Below are 21,577 nucleotides of genomic sequence, written 5' to 3'. Positions count from 1 at the left end.
TTACACAGGTGCTTTTTTTCCTTTTTACTATTTTCACACACTGGAAAAAGGTCAGGGAATTTTTTTTATAAGATTGCTGATGCAAAATATGAGAAAAACTTTAAAGGGTGTCGTATTGCTGCCTTTTTATTCCAGTGACATTTTGCAGGAAATATATTTTTTCCTCTAGCAATTATTCACTATGCACAAAATGAAAACAAAGAAAGAATGCAAATCAAAAATCTAGATTCACTTTACAGAAACCAAGAGAAAAAGAAAAATGGGAGAAAAGCAGAAAAAGAAAGCATGAATCAAATGGTACTTATGTGTCCAATCCCACAGAATCCAAAAGGGGAAAAGACACATTCCTGAAATCAGCTGGCTCATAAATGAACATAAAAAACGCAGCAATATCAATGCAGAATCTCTGTGTTCTGTGTGTCGTCTTAACTAGGCACATATTCACATCAAACCTGAGATAGCCCAGACCAAGGCAAGCGTCCCTTAGGCCATGTTAGCCAGTCCTTCGCAAGTGCACTTTAAAAGACGGGCGACGGTACAGTACAGTACACTGCAGCGAGCCCTGATTGATGATTGAGTAACCCGAGATCATAGATTCACTCAGGGAGGACTTGCCTGTGCAGTGCTGTGCATACATCAGCCCTACAGGACTACCACTATATATATCATGTGGTGAGAGTGAGTGATGTGAGCACGGGGAATATGTCCACCACTTAAGAGGATATTTCTACATGCCGTTCCGCAGTCGGAGTTGACACGGAGAAATTATTATTACGGCGCTGGACATGGGCTTACTTTGTATCTATAAATTAGAATTTTAGCTGATGGTGAAATCACCCATCGTTCAAAAATGAACACGTGCACAAAGAACTCTCATGCTCATGCACGCAGGCTCATGAGTGCACGGCCATATTAACTTGTTGTGCCGATATCCTCGGCAAGCGCAACAATAAAAACAAAACTCGGTGGTAAATAAATAACTGTCTGTGTGTGTCCTCTTTTCAGGAACTCTGGGGCTTATACAGACCCGTCCAAAGGCTTAAACCACTTGTGTGTGTGTGTGTGTGTGTGTGTGTGTGTGTGTGTGTGTGTGTGTGTGTGTCTGTCTGTGTGCACACAGCCCTTCATTCGACACCTTCTGCAGAGACAGAGCAGGCAGCGTCTCCCCCTACGGTAGCTCAAGGGCGCGGCCTATCTACCGAACGGTAGAATGCACGGGTGGAATTTTCCCCTGGATGGAGCCAGCCAGTAAGGCGGCCGGCTTGCCATCCACTATGCACGTCACTTCATTTATATGGGAGTCAAACTGTTTGCACTGCCAAGGTTATATTCTTTAGCGGGTGTGGCGGTGGTGGGGGTGGCAGGACAGAGAAAGAAGTTCCAAGCAACTTAGAATTCTGACGAGCGCCTCTGCCAACTGTGATTTCCATAAGAAGGGAGAGAAAGGTGTGAAATTGTTGAGGACAGTTCTTGAACGCGTATATATTTGTGTCCCTGTGGCATTAAAAAAGAAAATGTGGCACTTTACACAACACAGACATTTTTACGCTCATCAGAAAACAGAGGGCTACTGTATATGTCTTTAGTTGATGGTTTTTCTGGCAAAATATGGGCATCCTATATGGACAAGAATTCAAATTCAAGCATCGACACATTACTAGTTCCCCCGTAGCAACATTCTCATGAAAGGACTGAGCCGACAGAATATAAAACATCACAACAAGCTCTGCTGCCGTGTCACAAACCTAAGCAGCAAAATACAGCCGGGTTGCCTGTGGCCAATTGTTCTTTTTTTTGCCCAAACGATGATGCTCACCGTCCCTTCCCAAAGTCACACAAAACACACACACAGCACTCCTATGGATACCCCCCAGGACAAAAGCTTTACCATCCCACTGACTGGCAGATGGGGTGACCAGCTGACATCTCTGCCCGGCTCCGTTTCATGTTCCCCGGGTGTTCTGAAACGGGAGGCCTCCCTTCTCCGACAGGCAAGGGGAAGGCCAAGGAGAAAGCTCCTTTGACTGGGGTGTGTTTGTGTGTGTGTGGTGTGGGGGGGGGGGGCTGAGGTGGGATGTACCCGCTTTTCAAGGCTACCACTGAGGAGGAGTGCAGCGCGGACAGACGGAGAACGCTTCTGTGTCGCTGTTGTGGTTGTTTGTACAGTATAATTGTGGGTCTTGGCGGGGTAGCAGGGGGCTTCATAAATTGTGACTGCTATTGGCCTCTCTATTAGTTTATACTACGAAGTACGACTGTGTCGCTTGGCTACCTGTAGATCAGTTCTCCTAATGCAAGTGACACCCATGTACGATGACCCACTAAGTCCCTATTTTGGGCAAGTCATTATTGGCGAAAACATTCACACATTACCGAAAATGTTCAAAAACACGCAAGAATCTTCCGAAAATAGACATAGGGCTTATGTGGTGAATCAATTATTCATCCTACTGTATATGGGGAACTTGACTGTTCTGTGTATCATTACACCTCTGTATTACTGTGCCTGCTGTTTGCCTAGCATTTCACTGTCAAAGTGGTGGCCACATGTTTGTGTCTGACAGCAGTTCTACATTAAATGCAGGTGTGTGTGTGTGTGTGTGTGTGTGTGTGTGTGTGTGTGTGTGTGTGTGTGTGTGTGTGTGTGTGTGACCTGTGACCAGTCACACACAGCACATTGAGTAAATAAGGCCAACAACAAAGCACACGCGAGGCCATGCAGGTCTTAGTGAGAGCAGCAGATGCTGACGTGCAGTTATTCATGCACACACCACTGGATTTACCTTTGCAAGCCAGTGTAGTTACTACTAGTGTTAGGTTTTGTCTTACATTGGCACCAACATGTTGCAATTTTTTTGACCATCAAAAGTTGATGCTTTCGCAAAAAAATGACAAAAGATTACTAAGTGGGTAAAGGAAATAAACAAACAGCTAGGACAGTGGAGTAAAAAGTTCATCACTTAACTAGAATATATAATTTAAAATGAGGAAAGGACATATGGACAACCATAATCACGATCCTAGACAATACATAGTTTCATAAGTTTCATAGTATGTTATTTAGCACACCCAATAGGCTAGTAACAGAATCCATTGAAAAATCTCTTATCTCTATCAATTATTTGGGGTTTCAAGTTAACCATATCCTGATATATTGGTTTCATTGCAAACTGACCACGAGGGTGAGCCAAATTAGTTTGTGATGGTTTTTGAAAACCTTATGCCCATACCTAACATCATGCCAAAATCCAAAAGTAGTTACCAAATGCATACAATTGTTACGATTTTTTACATATTAAATCCCAGTTGATAGGTATTTTAGTTCCCGGCAGCCATCGTGGACGCCAACTTGAAAACAATGCCTTTCTAGTATTTAGCACACCCAATAGTAACAGAATCCATTGAAAATTACTCAAGTACTCAAGTAAATGTGCTTTGTTACTGTCCACCACTGATGTTGACATGGGATCTATCACAGGTATTGGTGTTTGTTGTGAGAGTCATGAGCCTGATTCTACCTACGTATACCTACCCCGACTCCCCGAGTGGAATAGTAAGAGAGCTTTGATCTAGCCGCAAAGCGTGTGGCTATATGGGCTATAGTTCCAACTTCCAAACATTGGAACTATCCCAATGAGATAGAATGAGCACTTCCGCATTCCATTGTTACAATGGGAGTCAACGCTAGTGTTGCCACTCTCATACTATTCCACTCTGTACCTACCTACCTACCTACCTAACTACCAGCACCATACTGAGTACTGACCAGAACACGTTCCTACACTCTTCGGCGGTGATAAATCAAAACCATAAAATGTATTAACTATTAAATAAAATAAACTTCTAATGAACCAGTGTCCCAAGATGAACCTGAATAGGAAACTAGATAAAGCTCACATTGCATCTATTTTTCTCATTGAGCCAAATTCGCCCTATTTAGTATTTCAATTTAATGTCACACTCTACATACACAATTTTGCATGCTATAACTTATAGCCTGCCACGGACAATCAATGGGACCACTTGTATTCAAATGCCAAAAGCAGACAGCTTAGAAGTAAGCTAATATTAATTACCCACGTTCCTAGGAGCTTGTTAAATCAAAAATGGTATCTGCAAGGCTGTGGGAGATATAATTGATTACGCGAATGTTTGGAAAAGATTAGTTGTTTCTCAGGACAGGCAATGTTCCCTTTCACCCTTCTGGTCATAATCAGCTATGTTGTCCCCCCTCTCATTCTTTCCATCTCACTCTTCAGACACTGTTTAAGTTGGTGGGGAAAAGCCTGCGCTATCTGACTGAAAGATCCAGACACATTCGTTTTTTTCTCTGCGGTAGTTTAATTGGACGCCAGAGCACAATACATTTCAAGAAGGAAAATGTCAATAACAGCCACAAAATCATTTTTTGTTAAGCTTTTAATGTGACGGAACTTTCAACAGAAACTTAAACCTCCACCTCCACCGATTCAGTTCTGTAAAAGCTACTATATGTCTATATTATTATAAGATACAGTACATCTATATCACATCACTGCCAAATGCAATTTGCCCTCTAAAAATGAAATTGTATGATTCCACAAAACCTTTTTCTATTGGGGGAAAAAATGAAGATATTATGCGAGAATCTCTAACAAATCCACTATATCAGCATGTGGACATACTGTATGAAAAGCACCAGTGCAAGGCAGATTTTGCCAATAGCACTGACAGAAACAGTGCTGATACACTGTGAACACATCAAGACACTCTTGTACGGAACAACTAACAGAATGGCTATTATGGGTAGCAGCAGTGTAGACGTAGAAACCTCAGCATCAATATCTGTCCATGCCATGTTTGTTCCAAGTCCTTCACTTCATGTTGCTGCATTTGCCTAGCCCCATCCCCAACTGAAGGCAACATTTCCAATGTCTAGTGCCGCAGAAAATGGTCTGTGCTTGACACATTTCCAACACGATACTCTGCTAGTATAGTGATAATTTGACTCAAAGTCAGTTGTCATTACCAGCATGCATCACACTGCACAGTAGGTGTTTGCCTGCATGCTCAGATCAGTGATATGATAACTGGAACTTGCAAAAGATAAATAAATAAATACATAAAATAAATAAGGCAGTATACGCTGGCTAAATAAAAGCCAAAGTGGGGCTTTGGCTTTTGTTGACCTCGGTTGACAAATAAAATAAAATAAAAGGGAAACTAGTGCTACAAATAACGACGGATGTTATTTCTCCTGCAAGCCGCGTTCCGTTTTCCTCCCCTAGCTGCTGTACAAACAGTTTCTGATTTTCAGCCACCTTTCGATCCACTGTCAGCCCTGTGTGTCGTTCCTTAGCACAGAATTAATATTTCTGATAGACGGCGGCGTGGTGGCACAAACCCAACCTCCCCCTGAGTCTCTTCATTTTTTTCAATCCCTTCTTTTGTTTTGTTTTTATATTTCAATGCCTCAGTGGTACTAGGGGCTCTTTAAATCGCCCATGGGGGCCCATAGTCTCCACTTTTGTCTCCCGTTTCCTTCTGAAACCGTGTTTCTTTAACCCTACGCCACTCTCCTCGGTTGTCTCTCTCTCTCTCTCTCTCTCTCTCTCTCTCTCTCTCTCTCTCTCTTTGTGATCGCCCCCTCCATCTCTTTCTGTGTCAGCCAGAGGTCAATGCTACACTTTTTCTTGTGCGTTCAGGGAGGCAGGGGGTATCTTTCTAGTTATTATGACCCCAAAATAGCAACAACAAAAAAAAAGAAATAAGCCGATTTGAGGTTGCCAATAAGCTGTCTTTTAAGATATAGTGGCAGAATATTACGTAGCAGCAACTGGTGTTTAGGACTTTTGAGATAAGGATGGAACCTATATAACTACATACATCTTCAACATCGGAATGTTTTATTGAAACCGTGCTAAAATATACATTTGCGTTTAATTTGAGCTACAGTATATACAGGTGATCCTATGTTCTTAGCAGGAAAAGCCTTTTTTCTTTGTAAAGTTGTCTGATGTTCAACGGAGCCGGCGAGCACCAATGAGCTTTCATGTTGGATCATTACTTAAAGCGTCTAGTTATGTTGATATAATCCAGAGCTTTGTTGGAGCAAATAATTGACTAAAGGTCTAATTACAGGAGAATCCAGTGTATTCTGTTAATGCAAGTGATCTCTGGTAGCGCTCACTGCGTGGACTCAGACGCATGCTAGAGCCTCTAACTGGGAGGGCCCCTCTAAAGCAGGGGCTTTTCTCTGCAGTCAGCGACAGGTTAGCGTTACCGCACGCAAACAAACACCTCCATCAATGCATTCTGATATGGCTGCCATTGCTGAAGCCCCACTTAACTTAAGCTAACATCATGATTCCAGCGACAAACACCTGCGGATGCACTGGGATAAAAAACACGGACACAGGCAAACAGCGGCACGCACGCACGCACACACACAGACACACACAAACCACACACTCAAGTATGTTGGTTCAGCTCTTCCATTGAGGGCCCGTATGCTAGCTGGCTATTGTGCGCGGGTCTGGGCCTTTTGTCTGTGCAAGCTGAAGCTCGCGATTGCACCTTAGCTACCGCAGTTCAAGCGTAAACACTGTTTTCATTGCGACCGCGATATACACTGTTGCCAGTGGACCCCTAAATCCTCGGGAACAGCTGAGTCCTATGGTGTCAAAGATAATGGCGATTTATTGCAATGCGAAGCTTTCCCCACATCCCCCTTTCCAATTGGCCGCACCTCCCCCCCATCCTCCTCCTCCCTCAAACAGATTAAAATTAAGCCGTAAACATGTGAGGACAGAATTAGCACATTTAGCGAGTCTCCTCTTCCCACATTCCATTTTCGCAGCGCCGCGGCTGATCCCCGGCAGCCGAACGCGGGTGCAATTTTAATGACTCGCGCCGTTTTTGAAGTCCACATGAAAAAAAGAGACGCTCGCCGTTTGTGGCGGCGCTAGATATGGCTAGGCCGCGGCCGGCCGTGATTGGGGGAGTACGTGTGTGTGTGTTGGGGGGGGGAGGGGGGGCACACGCTGCCGCCGACTCGGACTCCGGGCCCTTCGATAGGATCGGTGTCATTTTCCTCTCCACGATAAGACGCCTTGCTGACAAGGCCCGATTAGGAGAGAAAAAATCATTATTGCGACGCCTTTCATCCGCCGGGGGGCTTTGCCGATAAACAGCTCACCCGTGGGTAGATTTTCTGAGAGCAAAATGTTATACGTTAGAGCATATATATTTTTTCCCGAAATATAGTTTCAAGCTAAATTATGGGATTTATTTTTATAATTAGTTTCTCTTTTTTACTCTGTAAAAAAAAAAAAGACAAACAAGCTCCTCCCCTAAAAATGTGTTTCATAAAAGACCTCCTTTCTCCTCGGCAGTAAAACTCGAGCTGTGAAATATTTAACGTCGAGGCTCTAAGCCTCATTAATCAAACAATTATTGAATAACTTCCATATTCTTTTTGAAACACAATACAACATTCAGTTGTATCAGCCCATGAAAAAGCTAAACCATTTATAATTCTATACCTCAAGGAAATCCACTTTAGCAAACTGTCCTTTCTAAAAAAAGAAATGTTAAAAGAACTCACTGAAATATTCAGAATACACTGTAGAACAGTGAATATAGAAAGAAAAACTAAAGAGAGTAGTGAGAGGAAATCCAACTGCATGTTAACATGAAAAAAAATCACTATGGCTATATGTAATTATTTGAGTCATTGCAGTGATTTATATTTTAATCACCAATTTATATTGTAGAAATAATACTTTTGCATTACTATTTGTAAATTTACAATTGCCAGGACCACAAATATTTTCATAAACATCTATAATATGAAACATGTTGTTTAACAATATATATATTTCAATTTATAATTTGCTGTCCTCATTATTCAGCAATAATAAAAACTGAGAAAAAATGTAATGATAAAGAATATAGTTATTGTGCTGACAATAAAAAACCTATAACAATTCCAAACGAAACACTTCTCATTCTTCTGTGTTAAACTTTCTGTTATTAAGACGTGATTCCACGATTAATTATAAAAACGTAATTAATTGTATCTTTACAGTGCATTCATTTCGAAATGAATGCACTAAATCGACAAGGGAGCGCAGTGCTTAAAATAACTCCCTGGCGTATTTCTAAATATAGCTTTTATTATGTCATATCCTAAGTTCTCGCCATCAGGGGTTTGAAGAGCGAGCGTCACACTTTGGTGCCCGGCACCAAAAGAACCATCAAGACTGATCTTTAGAGGGAAGAGGCAGAAATAAAGCGAGTGAGAGAGAGAAACAGAGAGAGCGCGTATAAAGATGGAGAGGGAGATAGAGAGAGAGTCGGGGACAAGCGAACACTGTGTTACTGGGCCACTCCAGCGCCCATGGACTCCCAGCAAGTCTCAAAGCCACGCTCTGCTTCAAAAGAGAGCCGAGAACCGTTTCTTTTTTTTTTATGTTTACAAAATATATTTATTTATTTATCTTGCACCCCCCTCCTCCTCCTCCTCCCCAATCATTTATCTATTTATTTCTCCTTGTCCCCGGCGCCCCGCGCTCTGCCGCTGGAATCGCCTTTGACGGCGGCGGCGGAAGCGACGACAGCCGCTCGCCCTCCCCTCTTTTTCCCCCCCTCGCTTTTAATACCACTGCAGTTGGAAATCAAACCCGCTCTAAAACAAATTGATGTACTCTTTAATATAGTTGTCACATCATCACAGGGTCCTCGTGCGTCTGCCTCGGTGACAACTGCAGGGCTGCTTAGCTTAGCCTGGCGATGGCTCGCCGGCTTTGTTGGTCGCTTCAATGATTTATCACAAAAAGAGAGATCGCAAGAGTGGGAGAAGAGAGAGGGGGAGAGGGAGCGAGACAGAGAGAGAGAGAGAGAGAGAGAGAGAGAGAGAGAGAGAGAAAGAGAAAGGCAGGCCCTGGATCTCGATTGAGTCATTGGCACCTTTGATTGACAAGGTCTAATCAGCTTATCTCTGTGCTAATAAAGTTGATGGCCTGCGGTGCTGCTCTCTACCTGGCATGGCGTGAACTTTGGGCTAGCCGGGGGACCCTGGGGGCTGGGCCCCGACCCGCTCTGCTTATCTAAACGGGGCTGAAATCAATCCCTAATGAGCTGTTTTCATTTTCCACCATCGATTGCTGGGCCCCCGACGCCAGGACCGGCAGCCTGGGAAGCGAACTCGGACTTGTCGCCAACCTCCTTTAAAATGCAAAGTAGCTTTTTTTTTTAATCTTGTTTTCCCTTTTTTCTCAGCTGCATCTTTGTTTGGCCTGCTGAGTTTCATTTGTGTGTGTGTGTGTGTGTGTGTGTGTGTGTGTGTGTGTGTGTGTGTGTGTGTGTGTGTGTGTGTGTGCGTGCATGCATGTCTACTGAACTCTCATGGAGGGAAATATGTTTTATAAAGGCATTCATCCAACATCTGCCAATCTAAGCTAATTTGTTAAGCCAAATGCTTACAAAATAGGTCCAAACAAGAGGATGATTTTATAGCATAGAAAATTATTACAGTACTCTAACCACAAATTTCGATCTACAAGATCACAACGTGTCGTGATGTGACGCATGTGAGCTTGTAGATCGGCCATGTGCGCTGTTTGTCATACGATATTCAGTGCCCAATGTTAATAAAAAGACTAAACTGCCAGCATTAATAGTCCTCCCTCATCCCTGTGTTCAAGCTCTCAGCACACTGATAGTAATGACTTGATGTCATATTAATATGTATAAATGGAGAGTCTAAATGTAAGGCAAGAGTAGGTGTTGACAATTAACTAAATGATCATACATCTTAACGGCACCAGCAATAAAGGGAATTAACTGTATCGACAGTGACACCATGAAGCATCTTGCTTTTATTGCGATTCAGTGACCTGGTGCTGCAGCCGTACTGTAAACAAAATACATGCGATACAAAGTAACGTGCAAATTTGCTTTGCTTTAAAAGCATTTCCAATGCAGTGCAATGTCAACCTGCGTATAACACTCAACACTCAAGCTCTTCAATGGGTTATAATCAAAAAAGGGAGAACGCTAATCACTGCAAACTCGCGTGTCTTATCTGACATGCCATCTGCTTCCAAACAAGCAATCATAAATCATTCAAAAATCATGGCACGCCTTTGATACAACGCAGAGTCCCGCCTTGGCATTTTGGGCCTCTCAGACACCCGTGACTCAAATGCGTTTAAATTGGGTAACTACTTACCCTCCCTCTCGGTTTAAGGCTGTCTTTTAACTGGGCTAGCCCTTGCATCAGCATGTTGCTGCGCCTGCTCTTTTAACTCGGTGCCCTCCACTAACGAAGTTCTATACTTTATTTATGAGACAAACAGAGCGGTGGTTCTCTGGGGCACATGTGGCATATAGCTCGTTGCGTCCACATAGCCTCCTCCATATCCCTCTGAGGATACTCGCTGCTTTTGGTGAGCCTTTGTTTTACGCTAAATACAATGGAGATATAGGGGAATTAAAAAAATGAGAAAACATTAGATAGAGGAAAGATTATACCGCACGAAGATTCATCAACTCTTAGAACAAAGAGCGCACTTCTTTTCCCTCTTCAATGTGACCTAGTAGCACCCTGGCTTTTTTGTTCTTGGTCATTAAGAGATATACTGTCGATGTCAAAGTCAACGGTGGGCTAAGCGAAAGTTGGAACGCCATTTCTTTGTTCAGGATCTAAAAAAGAAACAGTCCTTAAGTCCCCAACCCCCTTCTCCTGTTGGTCAATTACAGTGCCTAAAGGGCCACCGTGTCATCGCGGGATCGGAATGCAACTTTGAATTACTGCGAAATAACGACACACAACTGCTCTTTGCTCAAAGTGTGGCGCTTAGAAGTCTGCGGAGAGCTGAGGTTTGCGGCGAGGAAAGTATTTACACTACGACTACAGAATGTCTGATTGGACAAACACTTAATGCTCCAATTATTTCAGTTTGACCTCTTCTGATGCCACAACTGTATCTGAAAACCAAAAGCTTATCGGGGAAACAATTGCCATTTTCGTAATGGGTGGGAATAAAGGCTTTTTATTTGCGGGCGCACGAGAGGGAATTAAATGAGCTCTTTGTTGAACTATGAAAGTGAACCATTTAAAGCTTGCAAAGAAACGGATCCCAGCCCTCAGTGTACTTTCTCTGTCTCTGTACAATAAACAATATAACAGGACTATGATCTAAATAGAGTGGGATTTCCTCCTGCCGGTGTCTGGAAGTGTTATGATGTGCTGTTGTGGAGATACTCACTAGAATAAATATACAGTATGCAACTATGCATGGGGACAGGGCCGGAGGAGCAGTAATATGGACTATATAGTTATTGTAAGAAAAACGAACAGGAGACAAATTACACCGGTCCTATGGATGAATATAGCTTCTTGTTTTACGTCTTATGCTGCGTGTCTTCCTTGAATGTGAGACAATGATGTATCAGGCTTTTAGGGGTCTGGCGTGTACGGCCGTATATATTCCTTGCGTCTTTGCAGTTTTCTTCCCTAGCTGACCCCGCAGTCTTCACCATTTCAGGTTGTGCATCTGAGCGGAGGGCTGGTATCGACAGCGGGGTGAAGGAGGGGGGGGGGGGGTGGATTAAACACGGAGGGCAAAGCTTCCCCGCCACAGCCCAAATACGCCCCACAGCTGGTGCGGGCGAAGCCGAGTGTTTGGAACCGAGGCGGGATAAACGCACATTGTTCTCAGTTTGCTGCGCACACAGCGGATGAGACGGCCACCGGTGACAGGCGGGTCAAGGGGCACGCAGTCATCATAGGGGGAAAACGCCAGGACCGGGAGGAACTGAGAACTGTTAGTCCATGGCCCATTTCTTTTAACACCAACCAGGCAAGTATGACAAAACATCAAACCCAGCCACTCGACTGAAAGATGTGACTGGGGTGGAATCAAAAATCTGGGGTGTTGCAGAATTTGACACACTGGAGAAATCGGGATGGCACCGTGCTGCTTGGATCAGCCAAGACAAATGAAACAACATTTTTAAGCAGGGAATGCAGATTGTATTTATGAATTTTTGCGAGTGCGACTTAGAGGGGAACATCAAAAGTCGGCGGTCTGTGCGCAAACTCCTTCCTGAACTTGAATTATTAAATCTGTCGATGTCGCACATGCTCAGCCACCCCGCCATTATAGTGTAAATTGACAAACTTTTTCAAAACTACAGCGGAAACCGCAGAAAGCTGGTTGATACTTCAAGAATGAGCTTTGATACCTCTCTGAGGAATACCATACACTGCCTCCATAATGTGACTGTCAGGAAGGAAACGCAGGGGTAAAAAAAAAAAACACTAACTGGTTAAATCTATTTAAGATCCAAATGAGCCTTTCTTTTCCTGTTCAAAGATTAAAACTAACCTTGATAATGAGACGAAACAATACATGATTTTGTGTGTGTGCGTGTGTGTGTTTTTATGGTCGATTTATTTAGACAGCAATATTTTATCCCCTTCTCAGAATTAGGAACTTCTGGAGCAACGCTGACGTTTTTTTTTCTTTTTTTCCCATGGACCCCCTCTGTCTGTGTGCTATAAACACACACACACACACACACACACACAGTCAGGCGGATGCATGAATTTTCTTCGGGAGCGAGGAGATGTGGCGCCCGATCTGTCGCCTCACCCCTCTCTCTCTCTCTCTCTCTCCCTCACCTTTGATGTGCTCCTGAAAATGTCACCCATCGTCAAGGCGGGAGGTTTTTCTCCTTTCTCTCTCTATCTATCTACCCACCCCCCCTCCCCTCCTCCACCCTACCCTCTCCACCTCGCATATGAGCAAGACAATTTGCTGTCGCTCACTCTCCCCCACCGCCATCTCTCATATACCCGCCCGCCACTACCGCAGCCACCAACCTCAACCCCCATTCCCTGATCCAATCCCAAACGGCGGGCCACGCATTACCTGTTTCCACCGCTATCTGGTAGCCGGCCTCCAGTCTCCGCGATGACCTTTCCAGCTTCTCTGTGTTGTCCAACAGATGTGCTCTCTGCAACAAAATGGGGAGAGGGGGAGAAAAAAAAACATTTTTTTTAAAAATAAAAACAAAACAAAAGATGATTGTGAAAGCCCCAGGGGAACATTTCAGAGAAACATCTCAACAGTCACCAAAAACACAACAACACGTCTTGGGGCGACAGTTATGCTGATGGGATACCAAACACATGACGTGGAATGGGTTAAGCCTGGTTTATAGTCCGTCTTACGATGGTGTCGCTCACTAGACAATAGCTTGTAGATCTACTGTTTGTTATAAATAAAAGACATGCTTTATTTATAAATACTGTAAATGAGGCATGGTTAATGCCATGGTTCAGACATGAAAACTAGAGGAATGCAAGGTTCCAACCTTCCCCCTCCTTCACAATTATTTTAACAATTTAAGGCATATTTTATTTTCTATTTTAAACTTCTTCATTGTATGACATGTTGCACAAAAAGCCAAACTTGAAGCTTTACAATGCATCATGGTGTGGTGCATTGGAAGCTTATAGATCGGCTATAGTTGCTACTTTATATTGTATTATGAAAATAATTACATATACAAAAATAGGGACATCAGTTTGAATATGGTTAATTCATGAGATCGTCCCTCCTCCTGAACTCATCTCACAGCTCCAAACATTCATTACTTCACATTTTGCACAGAGGGCAAAGTTTAGGTGGACGGGACACGCTAAATGAGACTTTATACATTTTCAAATGCAGCTTTCATGGAAAGAATAAAGAAGGGGGGCTGGGGTATAGAACAAATGTCTAAGGTGATGGTTTTCAAATTGAGGAGGAATTATTGGTAGTTAAAAATCAAATCTGTATATCAGCTCTATTCATAATTGGAAGATAAGTACCTGAATAATCCGATAAAGACCGCTACTGTGGCACATTCATGGTCACAGATAGAGGTTAGTACAACTGATGGCTAGCGGGTGCAAGATCCTTGACCAACACATGCTGACACACAAAAGCTGTGTTTTAATATGTCTGCTATCAATGACAACACGTCTACATTGTTAACCATCCCACTGTTGTTAACTTTCAAAATTTTTATATTTTCACATCTGCTCCATGAATGAAAAGAGACAGCATCCACTGAGCTGCAAGGTTTCCCCAAACAAAAACCCTTTCAAACCCCACAGTTTATGCATGCATGGCCAAGTCAACAACAACACCTATTTAACCGGCTAAGCAAAAGCAGACCTTATAGATGAGAAATGTAATCATTTTCTTTAAGGATACAAAATAGTTTTTTTTTTAATAATTTTAATTATAAAAAAATCATGACACAACCATTAGCAAATGAACTCAACAACCCCTAGAACTTGAAGTTGTGTAGCGGAGCAAAACAGTATTTCATGATACATGACTCACGGAACATCTCCCAAAGTCTGCCTATGTTGGCTTATTCATAGCCATCAACAATTGACAAGGCTGCCCATTGAAAGCGTGGAGTTCTGAGAGCATACTGAGGGTTAGCGTTGTGTTTCATAAATAATCGAGCGGGCAATTGGATCACTTTTCAAAGATGCAGTTATTTGTATAGTATCAAGGTGCTAGCTCCTGTATCACAAGCAGAGGGAACATCAACCAATCCCACAGTCGTTTTAACCATACCAAAGCAAAAGATGCATGGTTTTCGTCTCTGCTGCTACAGATAGTGACGAGTAAAGGTCGGATCTGTAAACTGACAGCCTTGAGTTTGGTCTCTTGTTTCAAACATCTATGAATGGGGCATTATGGGGTTCTTTAACTGCTTTTGCATCTTAGCACACGTTACTTTTACTATGTATCAACGAGCACTCACGCAACATGTTACAGCTGTTGGGCAGAAACCTTGTATAAATCTTTTTTGATGGGCGATAGCCCCTCCTATGTCCATCTTTGAGGGTTTGTGTAAACACAAACATTATCCTAAGACATTGTCCATTGACAATGAATGGCCAGCTTTGAATGTTTGTGTAAAAACATTTAACGGGTGTTAAATGTTTGCCTGAAATGACATGTCCAAAATAGGGATGCCAGATTGAAAGAGGTTGACCAAGTATTACAAAAGCTTGACAAAATAATAACTACATATGGATGTAGGTGCTTCTTTTTTCCATTTCATGAAAGGTAAGAGTTTTGGACATGCAGTAGCCTACTGTACACAAGGTTGCCATCTGACAGCGACGATTTGAAGGCTGGCCAAAGCTTGCTTTTCAACCCTCACGGTTCATTCAGTTTCATTTCATCATTACATACAATATAATTACGACTATTCAAGATATTCACTGCTTGAACACAGGTTCAGACAAGAATCTATTCTAAACGTGACGTCAATGTACATACATGACCTGACATATTTGGCAAAACATTGTCTTCTATAACCTGACCTCATTTACATGTCCACGGGGAAGGTTTATAGAACAAAGGCTGCCAAGGCAAGCTTTGCATGTGAATTTTTGATGGCCCTTTTAACCACTTAAACCCTATATACTTTGTTCACTGGGGTCCCCCAGGGGTCTATACCATGTCCCCTACTTTTTGAACGGTGCCCAACCGCTCCAATGAACAGCTGTGTTTCTGTCCCTATGTATGTGTGTATGTCCGTTTCAGTACGGACAGCTGCAATACCGCTGGACCTAAAGTGGAAATGTTGAGCATGAAGCTTGGCCATGTGTCTCTATGACTCTTAATGACTCTTTTACCTCTAATCTCTTTGCTGATTATAGCTATGCTCACAAGATTTCTGAGCTTGTCTCTGAATGTTTGCCTGGCATACCCTAGAACAGGGACATAGGCTAATGTGCCATAAACAAGTGAGCATAGGCAACTTTCATTCTACCCTTAAAAACAAGCACATTCCTTCTGAAATGGGTTCACGGCTTAAGGGACAGGGGAAGCAAAGGAATCAATTCTGCCTAATCTATCAAAAGTGTACCAGTTAATAACTCAGAGGAAATGAAAAATGAGAGAGAAAACAAAACCACACAATAAATGGAACGATGACACTTTTCAAAGTTTGACAATCCGAGGGGTGGGAAGAAGAGGTTGAGGGGACGAAGAGAGGGAGGAGAGTGATAAGAGATGGATGGAGAGGAGATGGATGGAGAGAAGGGAGGGCTGGAGAGAAGGGAGGGCTGGAGAGAAGGGAGGAAAGGAAAAGAGAAAAAAGGGAGAGAAGAGAAGGGGCAATAGCAGGAGGGAGAGAACAGATAGGAAGGGACAAGCTTGTCTTTTTCCTGTCTCCGCTGACAGATGTCATTTAAATTGCAGATACTTTTTTAATAGTTAATAAGGGAAGAGAGGGTGATGGATGATGGACTGGCATGATGGGTGGGTAGACAAAAGGATGGATGGATGGATGGACAGATGGAAGGATGGACAGACGGTGGCTGGGCGTGTTGTTGTGTGGGCTGCCCATCGCCAGGAAGTAATATAGCCGGCACGTGTTGTGTGACATGTGAGTGAACTTGTGTGTGTGTGCGTGTGTGTTCTTTTTGGGGGGGGTAGTAGTGGCAGTGGCGGGCAGTGGGATCGGGCTTTAATGAGCCCCTATGGATCGCCTGAGATGGAGGCGACGTATTGACACACAACGCTAAAGCTAATACACCTAGTCCACGGCTGCTGTTGCGTGTGTGTGTGTGTGTGTGTGTGTGTGTGTGTGTGTGTGTGTGTGTGCGTGTGTGCATGTGCCTGCGTGTATGCCTGGGAGCGCGAGGCAGTCGGGGATACTGACAGAGCAGCGCGCTCCTCCGGCTTCTTCAAAGTGCTCAAGTGATTAGTATGTTATCATTACCATTCGAAACGTGATTTTCCTATTCCCTCTCGGCAAAAGGTGACACGTCTCGGAGAGACGGCCAGCAAACTCACCACGATGGAAAAGCCACTTCAAAGCTTTCTCCCACTGAAATTTCCCCCTCTTTCTCCCTCTCTTTTTTCTCTCCCTCGTTCTGTCTTCTTTTAGGGGTTGGAGGGGAGTGTGCATGTGGGGGGTGGTAGGGTGCAGGGAAGTAGAGGCACCCGTGGGGTGAGTGCGAGTGTGTGTGTGTGTGTGTGTGTTCATTAGAATAATGTGTCCTGGAGTTTGACAGGGACGGTACCTGAAGGAAAGGGGTGAGAGTGCAGCTGCCATAGATCCGGTTTAACGCCACATTGTGATGGGCCTCCTAACAAAACAACTGGGGCAGCACCAAGGATGACATTGTGGGGGGGGGGGCATATGAAAAAGGGGCACACATAATTAAAACCGAAATGCCTCGGGTACTCCCTGCCAAAATGTAGAGATGTCGCCTACTGTATGTGCCACTTCTAAAACCGGAGGTGACTCTTAAACACTGGGCGAGTCTTTTTTTTTTTCAATATACAGTATGAATTTCGCATCACTGGCACAATGATACAGATGCATAAACATAAGCGAGCAGCACGCGGAGAGAATAAGTGGCTCGGCCCGTTTTCCATTTGTCAGACGTGGAGGCGTGGAAGAAGCCCAGATAGATGTCTTTGTCAGCGCTTTATGACGAGCGAAAAGCTAAGCGGGTGCCAACTCCTAGTGTGCTACATCTGCCAATATCAATGCTTGACCCCCGTGGCTCTGATAGAAACCACTGTGGAAGCATGAGAAGAGCACTCTCCATCTGCCTCTGTACGGTGACCTGCGAGACACGTCTGCTATACCCAATCGGCTGGAGGGAAAACCTTGGGGTTTTAAGTAAATTGCATAATATGGTTTCATGCAACCTCACAGCGAAAGATTTAAGAACAATATAGGGTAAATATTGCCACCCCTCCCCTCTCATTTGCACCTATGCATGTATGCTTTTTCATCTGACACCTACATTTTGAACAAAGACCTTCTTAGGAGTCACGAAAAGTGGTGTTTTTTTGTTGTTCTCGTGTGTGTGTGTGTGTGTGTGTGTGTGTGTGTGTGTGTGTGTGCGCGCATCAAGAAACACTCGTCAGTTGTAAGTTATTAACAGGGAGCCCCAGAACAATGCAGCTGCAGCTCAAAAGAAATCTCTCTCCCCTCTTCGTCGTTCGCTCTCCTGCCTTTTTTCAATATCAAACACAGGCGGTTACTATCACCATTTTCCAAAGTTCAGATGATTTCCTTATTATTTCAATGAGGGTGGTGGGGGGAGAGTCAAAGTGAATAATGATGACAGCTGTGATTCAGGCTGACTGTGTGATCTTCACCGCCGTTTGTTTGGGACTTGTAAGACGAGGAATTACAAGTGTCAAACAGCTGTGAATATGGGTGCTAAATATTTAAACATGTTTTCCAGCTGAAGGAGAGAGAGAGAAAGAAAGAAAAAAAAATAAGTATAGTTTTTAAAAGGGGGGTTTAAATGTGCATAAGCCGTGCCAGCCTTTGATTCAAATGCAGGAAGAGCAAGGAGGGTTAAAAAAAAAAAGAGACGCGATGGCGAAGAAATCAAACCACTTAACACAGCCCCGGCAGACGGGCAGCACCCTGTAAAAACAACAAGGGGTGGGCAGGGGGCACAGGTGAGGTAACTGGGGTTGTCTCTTGACCCTCAGGCTAGGGGGAAATGCACCAAAATAAAAGGCAGGTGTACAAAGGGGCTACAAAGCAAAGCTAATATGAAAGTGATACAGAAGACAAAGTGGCGTCTGGGCCCAGTTGGAGCTGTAAATTATGAATGACGGTGAATGGAGAGGATTTGATAGGAACTGAATTCCTCTGCTTCGGGAGGACAGGGTACAGTAGCTGTCTTGGACATTGTTCATCACTCAAAGGCACATGTAATAGCAAGTGCAAGGCTGCAAGGAAGCACACTCCATGCAAAACGGTACAGTGTTGCCCCTTCATGTCTACAAAGCAATAGATCATCATACCCAGAAGTTATGGGGGAACGTCTACCGAGTGGCAAAAAAACTACTTTCTGGCATTGACAGCCCAAACAAACAGAAACGTTAAACGACATTAAACTCACTTTGCCACTCACTTTATGTGCATGTGCATTGTGCATACCCTCCATACTACGTTGCCTGGAACATGCCTACTTCAATAAACGCGTACATACCGATACTGATACAGTGCATATACCGTAGAATAGACAGATACTTTTATTGATCCCATGAGGGAAATTCAGTTGTCAAGGCAGTACTCCAGTATAAAGCACAGGACAGATACAGAAAATTAGTACTAAGAATAAAATAAAAATAAGAGCAAAATCAGGCTCATACAAAAGGAACCTAATGGTTACAGACTTGTATGAGTACCACTGCTAGCGCCCCTCAAAAACAGTTTCTGTCATTAGAATTAAAGCTTATATGTGCACTTTTCTGTCCAAGTGATAGACAATAGTTTATTGAATCGGAAGACAAGCAGCGCAACAGCAGAAATGTCCATAGCAATGGAATAGGCTAAGCTAACTTATTGTGTTAGAAACTAGTATGAGCTTGCTTAAAATGCTGCTATCAATATCAAGAATAGGGCGATTAGAAAGTTCCTGGTTTGATAGCAGTTCTTCCTGGCATCGCATCAAAGTATCCTTGAGCAAGACTCAGAACCCCTAACTGCTCCCAACAAGCAGACAGACACCTTGCAGACTGTTACCTTGCAAGGCTGCCTCTGCCATCAGGGTGTAAACATGTGCATGAAAGAGGCATGCATCATGAAGTTCTTTGAGGAACCAGAAGTTTAGAAAAGCATATTGGATACAAATGCAGTCCATTTATGACCTACAGTCCCAACAATGGTGCTATGAATACAATTCATAGCACCATTCATAGATCCAATTTACAAAAAGTAACTATATGACGAATGGTTTCCTAAGCAAACACTTTCCTTTTATATTGGTATACTAGTTTTGAAAATCTAGTCAACAGTATATTCAGTACCAGGATTTTCCACTCCAATGAAAATTTAAAATGGAGAGGGCAGTGTCAAACCACAGCTGTTGCTAAAGCTACTGAAACAAGAATGATTTCACATACCGTCACATGAACAGTAATACTTTTCAAACAACATAGCGTATTACTTTCTTACTAAGTTACCACACTTCAAAGAAGCTCAGCTCGAGGCGAAATGTCTGATATAGATCGCCAATTAGGAAATAAATCCATTGGTGAGTGTTGGATTATATAATCTATCCTATCCGTTTCGAAATCCTGATTTCAATGTACAGTATGACATCCAGCTAGCTGACAGTTATAAGACATAGTTTAGAGAGGCTTGAATAATCTTAGCCTGAACAATTTTACCTGTATGCAGATTACAGATCATCGTCATTGTATCATCAATCTGTGCTCAAGTTAAGTTCTCATCTAAATAAGAGGAAACAGATATACCAGGGGCTGAGGTTGCTATGCAACATGTTGAGACTTTGTAGATCTGCTATTTTCACAAAAATGTTAGAAAACCTTTTCTTTCTTAGTTTTTTCTATGTTTAAAACATCTTGACAATAATTATCTGCCAGAATAAAGACACCATGAACTGAATTTGAAATAACATTGAATTATTTTATCTATTTTATGATTATTATTTTTACTTTTTACTTCCCTTTCCAGTTATTGTTCCCCATGGTCCCCCCCTTCCCCTGGCAGTCACGGCCCCCCCTTTGAAAAGCTGTGCATTTAAGTATGACTGATGTATCTCTGTGTCTGGTGATGGTATATGATGGTGAATGAACATAAACAACATGAACCACACAATCTGTCCCACTCACTGACATCGTGGGTTGGCTAAAACACACATCACTGTTATGATGTTATCGCTAATCCAATTCATTACTATGACAAGAGGCAGCAACTCATTTGGTTCCATGCAGGCAAATGAGGGGATTGTAAATCTTACATGCAGCACTATCCACTTATAATTAAGATGTTGACAGGATTCTGTTGCTGGGGCCACCTTTACCATCGGCTTTAAAAAATGGATATCGCATTAATATCTTATCTCCATTTACACATTTTTAGTGTGAGCAGAGCCAGGCCTTTATCAACTTGTGATGACTTCTCGGGGCCTTGGCCTGTGGGTCGCTCAATTAGATGTGCGAAGGAAATGTCCAAAACGACGTTATTTCAGTTTTTCCAAGGAGAGAGGAGAAGCGAATGGAAGTCTTCAGGGGGAAGACAAAATGTAAAACGTGCAGGCAGAAAGCCACTTACCTCCTCACGCAACTTTATCAACTGCCACAGGAAAGCCAAGAGAAGGTGGTGAGAGAGAGAGAGAGAGAGAGAGAGAGAGAGAGAGAGAGAGAGAGAGAGAGAGAGAGAGAGAGAGAGAGAGAGAGAGAGAGAGAAAGAGAGAAATGGAAAGAGCGTGAAGGAGAGATAAAAAGCACACACATGGCAGCAAGCAGATCACTCATGCGGCTGGGAGCGGAATTAACCTTGACGATTTATCCGTTTGCATGTTTAGCATTCGGAAATCACAAGACAAACACATTAAACGGAGCTAAACACGCCGCTCTCGCTGACTTTTTTGAACAAACAAAGATCAAGTTGTGGCGCTGTCACATTAAACAAAGAGCGGGAGTGGATGGCTCGACTTGTGGCATCTCAACTAGCATCATCAAGGAGGGAACATCACAGAGCGTCATATGGCAAGAGAGAA

General features: G+C 43.2%; 1 protein-coding gene across 2 annotated transcripts in view; it reads right to left on the bottom strand.

Moving 5' to 3' along the window:
* The window catches only part of vti1a (vesicle transport through interaction with t-SNAREs 1A), a 154,006-nt gene that overhangs the window by 95,542 nt on the left and 36,887 nt on the right, over window positions 1–21,577 (bottom strand). For both annotated transcript variants that reach the window (XM_080788694.1, XM_080788693.1), the window contains exon 5: window positions 12,921–13,005. In XM_080788694.1, coding sequence (XP_080644820.1) covers window positions 12,921–13,005 — 85 coding nt within the window. The remainder of the gene's footprint in view (window positions 1–12,920; window positions 13,006–21,577) is intronic.

Source organism: Protomyctophum bolini, assembly GCF_963924005.1.
Source record: "Protomyctophum bolini genome assembly, chromosome: 18".
Classification (NCBI taxonomy): Eukaryota; Metazoa; Chordata; class Actinopteri; order Myctophiformes; family Myctophidae; genus Protomyctophum; species Protomyctophum bolini.
This window is presented reverse-complemented; position numbering and strand designations above follow the sequence as displayed.